At 42.7% G+C, this 13,391-nt stretch overlaps 1 protein-coding gene across 1 annotated transcript; it reads right to left on the bottom strand.

Annotated features, from left to right (window-relative positions):
* Window positions 1–2,218: 2,218 nt before the first annotated feature.
* Window positions 2,219–6,321, bottom strand: LOC130182673 (uncharacterized). The gene is made up of 4 exons (XM_056397759.1): window positions 6,257–6,321; window positions 5,848–6,062; window positions 5,468–5,735; window positions 2,219–5,298 (listed from the first exon to the last, which is right to left on the bottom strand). The coding sequence occupies exons 2-4, from the start codon at window positions 6,054–6,056 to the stop codon at window positions 5,140–5,142; spliced, it is 636 nt and encodes a 211-aa protein (XP_056253734.1). The 5' UTR covers window positions 6,057–6,062; window positions 6,257–6,321; the 3' UTR covers window positions 2,219–5,139.
* Between the last annotated feature and the right edge of the window lie 7,070 nt (window positions 6,322–13,391).

The raw sequence follows: 13,391 nt of genomic DNA, 5'->3' as shown, positions 1-13,391 counted from the left end.
CTCATTGGTTAAGGAGATATCTCACAGAATTTCAAACTCAAACATGGCGGACGCCGTCCTGAGACGTATTAGAAGACGATGTACAGCAATTGAACGGGCGTATCATCAAGGATGTGCAGGTCGAGGAGAAGTGCGCGCTATCGACATCTCCATTGCTAACATGAGAAGAGTTGAAGACAGTATTAGCGCCGAGGCAATGCGGGATACAGTTCAGAGTCTCACAGATCTTCGACGTCTCATCACTGCGCTCCCAGCTTCTAATGCATGTTATGACCGCGGTCATTATTGTAGGTGGTTTGTTGTATATGTATGTGTGTGTGTGCCCTGTGTTCCTGTTTTTTTTTTTTTCATTTGTATGCAAATAGGTGTGTGCCCCAGCCGCGCCGTCATTGGGGGAAAGGCTCTGCACCCTGGTTGGTGATTGGCTGCATCCCCGGTCACCTGGTATATAACGAGTCAAGATGGCCGCCGGCTCACGCCCGTTTTCCTCTTCTCCCAACTGGCTACACAGTTGCAGCAATTCAGTTTTGTGTAGTTTCTTTGTTTCATTGAATAGTAAGGGTGGGCTGCCAGTTTTCTTTCTCTGGTTTTTTTTCCTGTTTATTTAGTTAGGGAGGTGAGTTGATTGTTATTTGTTTTCCCTTGGTGAGCTTAGTTGTTTATTTTCAAGACAGAGGGATTATGTTTATTATGCTGGCCTTAGTCCACCCTGAAGCCTAACCTAAATATTTATTTCCTATATGTTCAAAAGAAACTTTTATGGTAATAAATCATTTTCTTTATATTCAACTAATCTTTGTGGTGGCTACTTGGGACTTGGGGAAGATGGGGCTAATTCATGTTGTGTCCTAGGGCCCCCCTAGACTGGGGCATAACATGCAGTACGTGCTAGTTTCCATGCAGCACGTTTACATTCAGGTAAGTTACGCACAGGGCTGCCAAGTCTCACGCATTGACACTTTTCACACACTGTCACGCCACACGTCCGTTTCCTCACGCAGTGAAAAACAAATTCATCATTTATTAATTTCATTTCTCATTTGAAATCTTAGTCCTTGACATAATTGGCTTGAGGAAAATTGCTGCTTGAGGGTCAGAAGATGTGACTTGATATGATCTTGAAAATGACAGCAAAGGGATTTGTAACATGAACATGTATTTAGGTCTTCACCCCAGCTGTCCAGTTACAACACCACAGGGTAAATGACTGTGCTGTGAACTGCTGTGATTTCAGCTAGTAGTCCACTCCATGGTCCTATAAATCTGATTGGTTTTAGGCCTACTTGTGTTTGGGAAGACAACAAATAATAAAATAATTAAAATATGTGTGGTAGAGTAAGGTTTGGCAAACCAAGACTTATTACATGTTCACTGAAATTAGCCTATTATTCTTAATATTCATTCATCAATTGTTTCCTTAATTGTTTTATTTACATATTTTAGGAAGACGAGGGAGACCCGCCCTTGACATTACAAGGGGGCAAATTGAGCTGCTCTTGAGTCAAGGCTTCACAGTGAGAGCCATGGCAAGGATGTTAGGCTGTTCTTCCTCATACCTGCATAAAAAAATGAGGTCTTTTCAGATTTCAGCAAGAAACAGATTCACTCCCATTAGTGACGCTGACCTAGAGGAGCCGTCAGGAGACTCCACGACCAGTTTCCGAGATCAGGCACAGAAGTAAGTGTACTACGACATATTCCCTTGTAGGTTTTATGTATATTTATAAAAAATGTACTTTATCTTAATAGTCTTGAACCTTTTGTTATGAACACCTTTCAGATGATGAGGGCGTACCTGCATGCCGATGGGATTGTAGTACAGAGGAGAAGAGTTCGAGAGACCCTTAACCACATTGATGCAGCTGCTGCAGCCCAGAGATGGAGCCAGACTGTGGCTAGGAGAACATACTATGTGCCATTTCCAAATAGTTTGCGGCACATAGATGGCCATATGCGTCTCATTAGGTAATCAGGGGTCAGCCATATCGGATGGCTGGTGCAGACTCAGTTTGACTGTGCATGTGTTAAAGCCCAGGTTTTACATCATATGACCTCTTCCAAATCCAGCCTTGTTCTGCCTTTCATCATCTTTCTCTTCCACTTTTTTGATCGCAATCGTTTTCTTAATCCAAATTTCTTTTCTTAATTATTGTGATGTAGGCCGACCTGAGTGGCCGTTTAGTAGGAGGCAGACACGGAAAATTTTGTCCAGGGATACCAAAGTGATTTATTTACAGTGCAGTCCATGTTCACACTTAACAAAAAACTCAAAATAATTAATCTAGGCCTAACTGATTAAAGTTAACTCATAGTAACTCAACTCAACATCATGCGTACACAGCTACACTGATGTGTCATTCCCCCCTCGACGACAAAAGCAACTGCTTTATATAGGCCCTTCCATCCAGACCTAATCTGGACCATACCATCGCTGCAGGTATACATTTTACTTTATTGACACAGGAATTAACTACAGTTATTCTACTATAACCACCTGATAAGGGGAAAACCCTTTCCTATAGTTTATCTACTAATAAACATGCCATATACATAAATAATTCAAAATCACAGTAAATAAACACAACCTAAATTACAATCACCCCTCCCCACATGAACTGACCTGGTGACATCACCAATGATGTCACTAAGGGTATAAATATGGGACATCATTGGCTGCTTCCTCCCTTTGTCTGTAACACATGGTAAGTATGGTGAGTAACAGAATGTTTGAATAATGAAAATAGAACTTAATCAATAAATAACTAAACTTAATACTTGTAGATGTTTTAATTTAACCAAAAAATGTTGGTAAATGAACTGTAACTAAACATAATACAAACTACAAACAAACCCGGGATAGAATGTGTCTGCAAATGAGAAGTTACTGAACATAAGGTTAAATGGTGAACAAGCATGAGTAAATCTGTAAACTATGATGTTATGATGGATAAAAGTAGGGACAAGTGGTGTAATTCTTACCCACTTTGTCACAATTATGAATGTATTGTTGCAAATGTAATAGAATAATGTAGAAGGGTTTACATGTATTGAAGACATCCATTATTCTATTTGAAATGTTTTACAGGTGGGGGTTTGTGACGCACGCTGGTATTGATGGGAAATCCAGACTAATAACTTACATCAACTGCAGCACAGACAACACCGCTTTGACAGTGTTGACTTATTTTGTTCGAGCCCCCTGTCTGTACAGGTCACCCTCCAGAGTGAGATCGGACCACGGAGGGGAGAACACTCTGGTTGCTCTTTTAATGAACCTTCTGCAGGGACGAGGACACCCAAGGCACATTACAGGCCAGTCTGTACACAATCAACGTATTGAACGACTTTGGAGAGATGTTTTCCAGCAAGTTGTGCAATACTTCTACACGCTTTTCTATTCGTTTGAAGATGAATAAATACTGAACCCAGAACATGAGTAGTGTACAAGTCAGAAATCCAAAAACGACTAGATTTATTTAGACAAGCTTGGAACAACCATAGAATCAGATCGGCTAACAACCTTACACCGACACAAATCTGGACAGAGGGCGTGTTGACCAACAGTGAGCGGGAGTCCACAGCTCTCAACAACATCTTTGGAGATGACCCTTACAGCCAAGAAAATCTGGAAGCTGGCTTGGCAAGACATGGAATACAGCTCACCCAGTTACGAGCAAACACTGAAGACCTGGAACGAGCAAGGATTGTGTCACAACCGCTCGATAACCTCAGCACTGAACAACTGCGGGATCTTCAAAATGCAATGGATGGAACAACAGACTTAAAGGAGAGGTATCTGGTGTGTGCTAGAGAGATTCCAAACATTCTTCAAAGGACATAATATACTTAATGTGCAAACACCAATACAAGTATAAACAAACACAAAACTTCAGACATTACCAGGGGGAAAAAAAAAAATATATAGTAAACACAGTTTATTCGGTTCAGATAGGCCTACACCTTTCCAAATCCCAAAGACTCCCTTGTGGCCTGGAAAAGCATCTGATGCAGTTCGTCCTCCTGTGTGATGCCTCTTGGCAGGTACAAGCACATCATGCAGGTTGACGCGTAGGGCAAACAATGCTGGCCCGCTTCCTGTTCGTAGAAGTCGATGCAGGGCTTCCTGGGAAAGCCCAGGGCAGGAACTTCATCTGCTCCGGTGATGAAAATCAGAAGGTCTTCGAATCTTAGTTCAGTCACTTTGTCTGCCAGGGAAAAGGAAATCATAACATTTTTAACATTCATTTCTAAATCATTTCACGCCGGCCATTTAATCAAAAATGTAGGTTATGTAAACACGACTGCTTTAGAGTACACTTTTGAGACAAAAGGTACGTTTGATGACATCAAAATTTGCATGTGCCCCTAGTTCTGATGGCTTTGGCTACAGTGGCGTAAGACAATTTGCTTTTTCCTAAATTGCTAAAACACACCACAATAACAATCTGAGTATTTGCCTTCTGTCGCAGTACATTTAAAGTGGACCTTTCTGTTTGTGTGGTGTGTAATTGAATTATTACAATTTCATAATTGGCGCTCAAAAACTTTCATAAAGGAATAAAAAAGTACCTTCAATCATGTTTAGAACCATCTCCCAGCTGTAGATAGTGTCCTCCTCTGCTTCGCGACGGTTGGCTCCTCTACTGCTGTAATTGTAACTGAATGGCCTTAAAGGCTGCCTTTGACAGAGGTTCATGCATGTTGGTGAACAGAGGCAGAAAGGCGATCCAGTTCTCCACGACCAAGTCCCAAAGCTTTCCAAAAGCATTCATTCCCTCTGTGAACTGGTATATCATCTTGGCCGTTCTATAAACCAACAGAGATTAAACATGAATATTTCTGTGAAGAAGTTTGGAATCACTTGTATCTGTTTAAATGTAATTATGTATTTATTTTGGGAAAGACTGATTAACTGGAAGAAAAACTACAATGATAGTGTTACAAATTACTATTACTGTATCAAATCACTGTTTCTAAATGATAAGTTTACAACGGCTCGCCAGTTTTAGCGTGACAGAAACAGAAGAGAAATGTATTATTATATATTTATGTCACAATTTTCAAGCTAATAATGTTGTAGCATATTGACAGTGTTTTTAGTAGCTACAACTGTAAAGCTTATTTCATTTGTATATGTGTTTACCTGAGAAAGATGTAGTGCTTCACCACATACGCATAGATCTTTGGTATGTCTTCAACTGTGGCACTAAATATGCCTGGGACTCCGCACTCTGCAATCCAGTCCCCCAGGTCCTGCTGGAGTGCAGTCAGGTCTCCAGCAGTCTTGCACTGTAGGATCTTAAGAGAGAAATCTGAGTGAGGACAATGTAGCTGGGGTGCCAGATTGAGCAATTATTTCTCCTGCTCAGATTTAGTCAAATGAATTGCCATTTAATGCTTTTGTCAAGTTTAACAAATGTTTTTGTTTAAAATCCAAATAAATATTAACATGGTAATTATTAAGCACCTTTTTGACTTTGCTTTGCAAATCTGGGTCAGGCAGCACATGCCAGTCAAAGTGCTCCAGTGTCGGCTCCTGGCCACACATCAGCTGGAAGAGGCTGGGATCCAAGGCTTTGATACACGGACCTCCGTGTGCAATCGACCAAGCGATGAGGTTGCCACCTTTGAAATATTTACGCTGGTCTAATGCCGCTTGGTCATAACTAAGAAAGACGTGGCCGGCCTTTCCCTTGAAAATGCCAAGAGAGGTCTGTACCTCTATCATCAAGAGTCTAGAATATACAGAAAAGAGAAATACAACAATTTGTATTACTATGCAGTTCACCTGGAAACATGCACATATTTGTTATAAAACATTTAATTAATTACTTGAGGTATTCAGACCTGAAAAACTCTCGCTGTGGTCCCCCCATATCACCTGCATCTTCTCCTACAAACTCAATGAGTGGTGAATGGGTCCAACAGAACGTGGCTCTGGAGATTGCGTTAATGGCGCTCTCCAGAAGCTTTTTCCTCCTGATACAAACGGTGGATACCAGGCCCTCAGAAAGGTGATGCTCTTGAAAAGCGCTCAAAATGACGGCAAGATCCATTTCTTCCTAAAATATATAAAACATATGACATATATCAGAAATGACTGGCGAAAAGGGTCGGTCACTTTGCGGGTGATCAGGTGATCTTGGAAATTTGTTTAAAAAGTGGCAATATCCAATGCATAGTCATTAACAACTCTTGAACAAAATATTCTCCCAGTTTTCTGTAGTGAAAAATTAAATAAATAAATAACACCTACCGACGGAGCACTGTCAGTTTCAACAGTAACCGCAAGAATGTCGTCCTCTTCCCCATCGTCATCCTCAGATTCATCAATGACGAAGTCACTGACAGGACTCCTAAAAAAAAACAAAACAGATTTCTTTCTTTTTAACTGCCAGTATTACATACTCGGGCCTTTCAAAAACTAATTTCAAACTGTTTTTAAACCGAATTATTCTCTCTAAAATCTATTTAATAGATGAGTATTGAGACTGTTAATCTGTTAATCGTCTCCTGTTTTTAAACATAGAAAATACCTGTTTAGTGGTTCCACACGTTCTCTTCTGTAGAAGACCTTGAAAGTAAAAATGTTGCATGAAATGATAATATCTCAATATATTCTATATTTTCAAATATAGATACTACATATTACAAAAATACCGAACTATCGTCATGTAAAGATTTACCTCGGGGGTCCCAGCATTCAGCCACTGTGCGCGATCCAAACTTGTCTCCTGTTGATTAACAAGACTTACCATTAACATCCCACTACTCTTTTACTGAGGTTATCTTTGAAAACAGAAAGGATGACTTTTTAACTACGATTATTAAACATTAATATTACATTTACTTCAATCTGAATTATCAAAAGTACATACAGAATGTATTATTGTTTTTCATAACTTACGAGTGACGGGTTCAAGTCTGTCCTTGGCGAGCTTCCGTCAGTGTCCATAGTTGAAGAGAGGGACATGGCATTAAGGGGAGGGGACAGGTAACTTGCATGAAAATGACTGTTAGATGTGACCAACAGCATGTTCATAGGTGCCGTATGAGCAGGGGGTGTGACCTGGGAGACAGCAGGTGAGTCCGGAGGTCTGGTGGCTGATGGTGTGGGAGATTGGGATACTTACATAAATGGCCGGGGGGGCAGTGTGTGAGGCTGCAGGTCTGATGGTAGTGTGTGAGGCTGCAGGTGTGATGGCAGTGTGTGAGGCTGCAGGTCTGATGGCAGTGTGTGAGGCTGCAGGTGTGATGGCAGTGTGTGAGGCTGCAGGTGTGATGGCAGTGTGTGAGGCTGCAGGTGTGATGGCAGTGTGTGAGGCTGCAGGTCTCATGGCAGTGTGTGAGGCTGCAGGTCTCATGGCAGTGTGTGAGGCTGCAGGTGTGATGGCAGTGTGTGAGGCTGCAGGTCTCATGGCAGTGTGTGAGGCTGCAGGCGTGATGGCAGTGTGTGAGGCTGCAGGTCTGATGGCAGTGTGTGAGGCTGCAGGTCTGATGGCAGTGTGTGAGGCTGCAGGTGTGATGGTAGTGTGTGAGGCTGCAGGTCTCATGGCAGTGGGTGAGGCTGCAGGCGTGATGGCAGTGTGTGAGGCTGCAGGTCTCATGGCAGTGTGTGAGGATGCAGGCGTGATGGCAGTGTGTGAGGCTGCAGGTCTGATGGCAGTGGGTGAGGCTGCAGGTCTCATGGCAGTGTGTGAGGCTGCAGGTGTGATGGCAGTGTGTGAGGCTGCAGGTCTGATGGCAGTGTGTGAGGCTGCAGGTGTGATGGCAGTGTGTGAGGCTGCAGGTGTGATGGCAGTGTGTGAGGCTGCAGGTGTGATGGTAGTGTGTGAGGCTGCAGGTCTCATGGCAGTGTGTGAGGCTGCAGGTCTGATGGCAGTGTGTGAGGCTGCAGGTGTGATGGTAGTGTGTGAGGCTGCAGGTCTGATGGCAGTGTGTGAGGCTGCAGGTGTGATGGCAGTGTGTGAGGCTGCAGTTGTGATGGCAGTGTGTGAGGCTACAGGTCTGATGGCAGTGTGTGAGGCTGCAGGTGTGATGGCAGTGTGTGAGGCTGCAGGTCTGATGGGTGTCAATGAAGCAGTGGGTGTGGCTGATGGAGAAGCAGGTAGAAACTGTGAAACTGTCTCAGGTCCAGCAGGTGGAGATGTTTCTGGGTATGAGTATGAGTCTTTTCAGGTTCTGAGGTCTTGATGGACAAAACAAACTGCCTGATTAGTAATTAATATCAATGTACGCATATTCAAAAGGAGTGTTGGCCCAAAACAACAACAGAAACTCACCTCTAATGGCAGTATAATATTGGTCTGGGGAATAATATAAACCCTGCTTCTGCCAGCTGCTGTCTTCAGTTCCTTCAGTGTATTTGCCTGAATTTTAGTCAGAACCCTGGACTTATCAGCTCTTGCAAGATGAAATCCAATTACATTTAAGCTAACTGTGGGAAAGTTTTGGCAGATGTAATTATTAAACTCTGGGAGAGTCCAAGAAAGTGGTACGTAACTTCTATGTGAGACTGACCCTGGTAAAAACCTGACTTTGGATCCCTGCAAAATAATTAAAGAAAAAATTGTCAATATACTGACTCAATAATTTATTGTGTTTTACTTGCCACCGACTTAGATTCAACGCCTTATTGTGTCTTTATAGGCCGTGAACAACATACTTTGCTGTATTTGTTATGTTTGGAGCACAATTTCAATTCAATTTATTTATATAGCTCCAAATCACAACAGAAGTATCTCGGGGCACTTGTCACATAGAGCAGGTCTAGACGTACTCTTTGAGTTACAGACCTAACATTCACCCACCAGCAGCACTTGGTGACAGCAGCAAGGAAAAACTCCCTTTTAACGGGGAAGAAACCTCAAGCAGAAGTGGACTCTGGGTGGGCGGGCATCTGTCGATATTTGAGCTATATGCACACGGGCTACATCGTGATAAACATTGCTTTGTGAATGTTTAGGGTGTTTGCTTGACAAAATGAATGAGGGCTGCTCCTGCTCAGTACATGTGTAAGATAAATGGGATAAGAATAAAATCATGTGACTTTGCAGTATTTGTGGTCAAGGGATTACTCTGCCCTATTATGTATTTGACACACCAAATAAATGGCATTTAAAGATGACAGACTGCAATTAATAATATTTAACGTATATGGGCCAATGTCAAATGAAGCCCAAATTAAATGATATGAATTTTGATGCGGTTAAGTCTTGCTGCCTAAAGTGGAGCGCGATGGTTGTGTTTTAATGTTTTCCACATCGCACAATGGCCACACAGATATAATTAAACTTCATATCCGACACTTGCAAATATACAGTAATGTCGATGGATGTGCATTTTCTTTGTAAATAAATACCAACAACTCAGGTGCACGCTCCCATTCAAAACCAACACAGTGTGTACGTTACCTAAGCCTGTTCTGGTTAGTTTGCAGCATTCTGGATGAGGTGGAAGGACAACTTGATCAGCGTTTGGAGACAGGAAGAGCTTTACTCTCCAAATTCCACTTGTCCTATTTTCAGGTGCTTGTGTTTCTGTACTAAAGCAGAATATTACATATTGTTATACAGCTGTGCCAGTAGCACCTGCAGCACATTAGGAATTTTAATTTCACTGTTACTTCACTGAGTACAGTTTAGCCAGGAAGGAGAAAACTTACAGATGACCATTTTCTTATAATAGGTTTCACTTTCTCTACCTTATCTCCCCACCTACGCTCCACCATTATGAGAGAATTATTAAGAATGACCACGATTATGGGGTTCTCATGTTATGTCCTCAGCCACAGACATAACATTATAATATTTTACTATTGTTGACTAATGTAAAGTGGGCGGCGCGGTGGCGCAGTGGTTAGTGTTGCCTCACAGCAAGAAGGTTCCGGGTTCGATTCCCCTGGTGGGATCATCTGGGATCTTTCTGTGTGGACTTTGCATGTTATCTGCATGTTCCCTGCGTGGGTTCTCTCCGGGTACTCCGGCTTCCCCCACCATCCAAAGACATGCAGAGACGTGGAGATAGGTTAATTGGCAATTCTAAAGTGACCCTAGGTGTGAGTGTGTGTGTGTTAATGGTTGTCTGTGTGTTGCCCTGCCAGTCCCCCTGTGACCCCGACAGGGAATAAGAGGTATGGTGTATGAATGTTTGGTGGTGGTCGGAGGGGCCGTTGTGCGTGAATTGGCAGCCACGCTTCCGTCAGTTTGCCCCAGGGCAGCTGTGGCTACAAAATGTAGCTTGAATGATGAATGATGGTCTTTGTAAAGCGCTTTGGGTGTCTTGAAAAGCGCTATATAAATCCAAGGCATTATTAAGCCTCACACAGACATGCTGTACATACAGACGGGTGACAAACCAACATAAAGTGTCTTAGTAAGGTGTTGCTGTCCTGCCAGAACAGCTTCAGAGTTCCTTGTTATTGATTCTACAGTCTCTGAACTCTTCTGGAGGGATATATCTTCATAAAGATATTGGTGGTGTTAGGTATTCAGCTGGGTTGAGATCAGGTGACTCTGAAGGCCAAAGCATATGATTCACATCATCTTCATACTCATCAAACCATTCAGCGACCCCTCGTGCCCTTTGGATGTCGTCGTTGTCATCCTGTGATCACTCACAACAACTTTGTATTGATTTGCAGTGACCCTTCCCTCTAAGGGGACAAGTGGACCCAAACCATGCCAGCAAAAAGCCCCCCACAGGATAACAGAGCCCCCGGATCCCCTCACTGTAGGGGTCAAACATTCAGACCTGGACAAGTTTTTCCTTTAATTTGTCACCTATCTGTGTGCACACACATTCTTTCTGTAGCAACACACAAAGATCACAGTTTAACCTTTACTAAAAATGTTTAGGTAACATGTTGAACAACAGAACACAAACAAATCGATTAACTTAAAAGTATGAACATTTGCCTTTGTTAAATTGATGGCATTAATTAATTTCGAAATTATCCCAAAATTGTTTGACTTGCAGAAAAGGCATATTGTAAAAAACCTTCGTGTTTTAATATTGTCATGATAATATGTGATTAACATTCATCCAGGAGGCCTAATAGGGGTTTTCTCCTACTTTCTTTACGCTAACTTTACACGTTATAGCCAGCAACCAGCCGTACCTGGTTAACTGTTCAGGCTCCAACATGAATTGTAAAAGACCAAACATGATGAATTCAAAAGCCACTCGCGAGTTAGCAGTGGCTAACAGTTTTTAACATGAATGCTAATACTCATTTAAGAAGGCCTGGTAGTAGTTACCTGTCGTGTAGTAGTGACCCGCTCTTCTTCGCCACGAAATGTGTTTCTTGTGGCTCTCAGCATGTAGTCATCATCCCTCTCGTGCTGCATCGAGCGCATTCCAAACGCGATCAATTACATTATTAAAGCCGATTTCTGCGGCAGCTTCATCTGAGGTATGGCTCATATCACCAGGAGCGCCGGTCATTAACGTTACGTCCAGGTGTTTGCTGCCACCTTCCGGTTCTATCTGACCTTGTAAAAAGCGCGCAGAAGCCCCGTCAGTGTTTATGACTGTGCTATGGATCTTTCTGAATAATGAAGTCGATTACAAATTATATGCTGCATCATGATTGATTATTTAATGTGGTGATCAACATTATCTATCTATCTATCTATCTATCTATCTATCTATCTATCTATCTATCTATCTATCTATCTATCTAAGATAGTAGTAAAAGATTAAATTGATTTACTGGTATGTCTGGATGGGAAAATATGTTAGATTTCTCCATTGGCATTCACAATGGCGATGGAGGTAATCATTAGAGCTTCTAAGTGGGTTGTAGGTGGAGAGAGGCGGCAGGATGGGATGCGCCTTACACCAATTAGGGCCTACATGGATGACGTGACGTTGATAACTAGAAAGGTGCCATGTATGAAAAGAATACTTGAGAGACTTAATAAAAACTTAAAGTGGGCTAGTATGAAAATCAAGCCTAGTAAGTCTAGAAGTATCTCAATAAGTAGAGGGAAGTTAAGTGATCGGAAGTTTGTAATAGACGAAAGGGAAATTCAGTAAAGAGTCTAGGTAGGTGGTACAAGGCAGACTTGAATGACGGAGAACAGGTAGTGCAGTTTCGGAAGGATGTTGCTGAGGGACTGGATAGAATAGATAAATCAGGGCTTCCAGGAAAGTTGAAGCTGTGGTGTCTGCAGTTTGGGTTATTTCCCAGGCTGATGTGGCCACTGTCTGTATATGAGATTCCATTATCTGCTGCAGAAAAAATGGAAAGATTAGTTAGCTCCTACATTAGGAAGTGGCTAGGTGTTCCCAGATGTTTAAGCACGGTGGCACTGTATGGGAAAGGCAAACTTCAGCTCCCAGTAACTAGTCTAGTGGAGGAGTTTAAATGTACCAAGGTTAGGACAGAGCTCCTGTTATCTGGGAGTAAAGATGTGGTAGTTAGTAAGGTGGTTCCAAACCCAATCAAGGGGAGAAAGTGGAATCCAAGAATCACAGTGCAGGAGGTGGAAGCAACGCTCAGGCATACAGAGATTGTGGGTAATGTCCAAATAGGCCGGGGAGGCTTGGGGCTTGGCCCAAGCAAACCGGTGTGGAGTAGAGCAGGTCCCAAGGAGAAGAGATAGCTAGTCGTGGAGCAGGTTCTTAGACAGGAGGAAATATTAAGGGGTGCAAAGGCAGTTGCCCAGGCTAAGCAGGGACAGTGGCTGAATTGGGAAGGCATAGACAAGAAAAAGCTTAGCTGGAAAGAACTGTGGAGTATGGAGGAAAGTAGCATTAGCATTATTGCCAACTCCCCAGAACCTAAAACTCTGGGTAAATGGAGACCCACTATGTTCATTGTGTTCAGGTACTGCAAATTTAAAGCCCATTTTGTCAGGGTGTAAGGTTAGTCTGTCGCAAGTTTTAAAAAGCTTAGCTGCAGGAATTTAAGAGTTATGGAGGCAGGCAAATTTAGGAGGGCCTAAAATAAAGTGAGTTGCAATCAAGTTTGTTCAAGAGGGAGAGAAAGTTGGTAAGACAGCAAGGAGGCAAGGCAGCTTAGAAGGTGCTTGTGATTGGGAAATGCAGGTAGATTTAGGAGGAAAGCTGGTTGTTCCCCAGGAAATAGCCAGTACAAAGCTAAAGCCTGACATAGTCTTGTGGTCTAGGAGTCGAATGAAAGTATATTTCATAGAGCTGACTGTTCCGTGGGAGGCCTTAGTTGAAGAAGCATATGAAAGGAAAAAGCTCAGGTATACAGAGTTAGGGGCAGAAGCAGAGCAGCGAGGATGGAAAGTTAGGATTTGTCCAGTGGAAGTAGGATGTAGAGGATTTGTGGCAAGGTCTGTTGTCTCTTTGGTGAGGGAGTTAGGAGCAAGTGGACAGAGTGTGAGGAAAATTGTAAAGGACATGTCAGATGAGGCAGC

This window comes from Seriola aureovittata, chromosome 15 (genome assembly GCF_021018895.1).
Source record: "Seriola aureovittata isolate HTS-2021-v1 ecotype China chromosome 15, ASM2101889v1, whole genome shotgun sequence".
NCBI lineage: Eukaryota > Metazoa > Chordata > Actinopteri > Carangiformes > Carangidae > Seriola > Seriola aureovittata.
The sequence above is the reverse complement of the archived record's forward strand: the minus strand, read 5'-3'. Positions and strand labels throughout refer to the sequence as shown.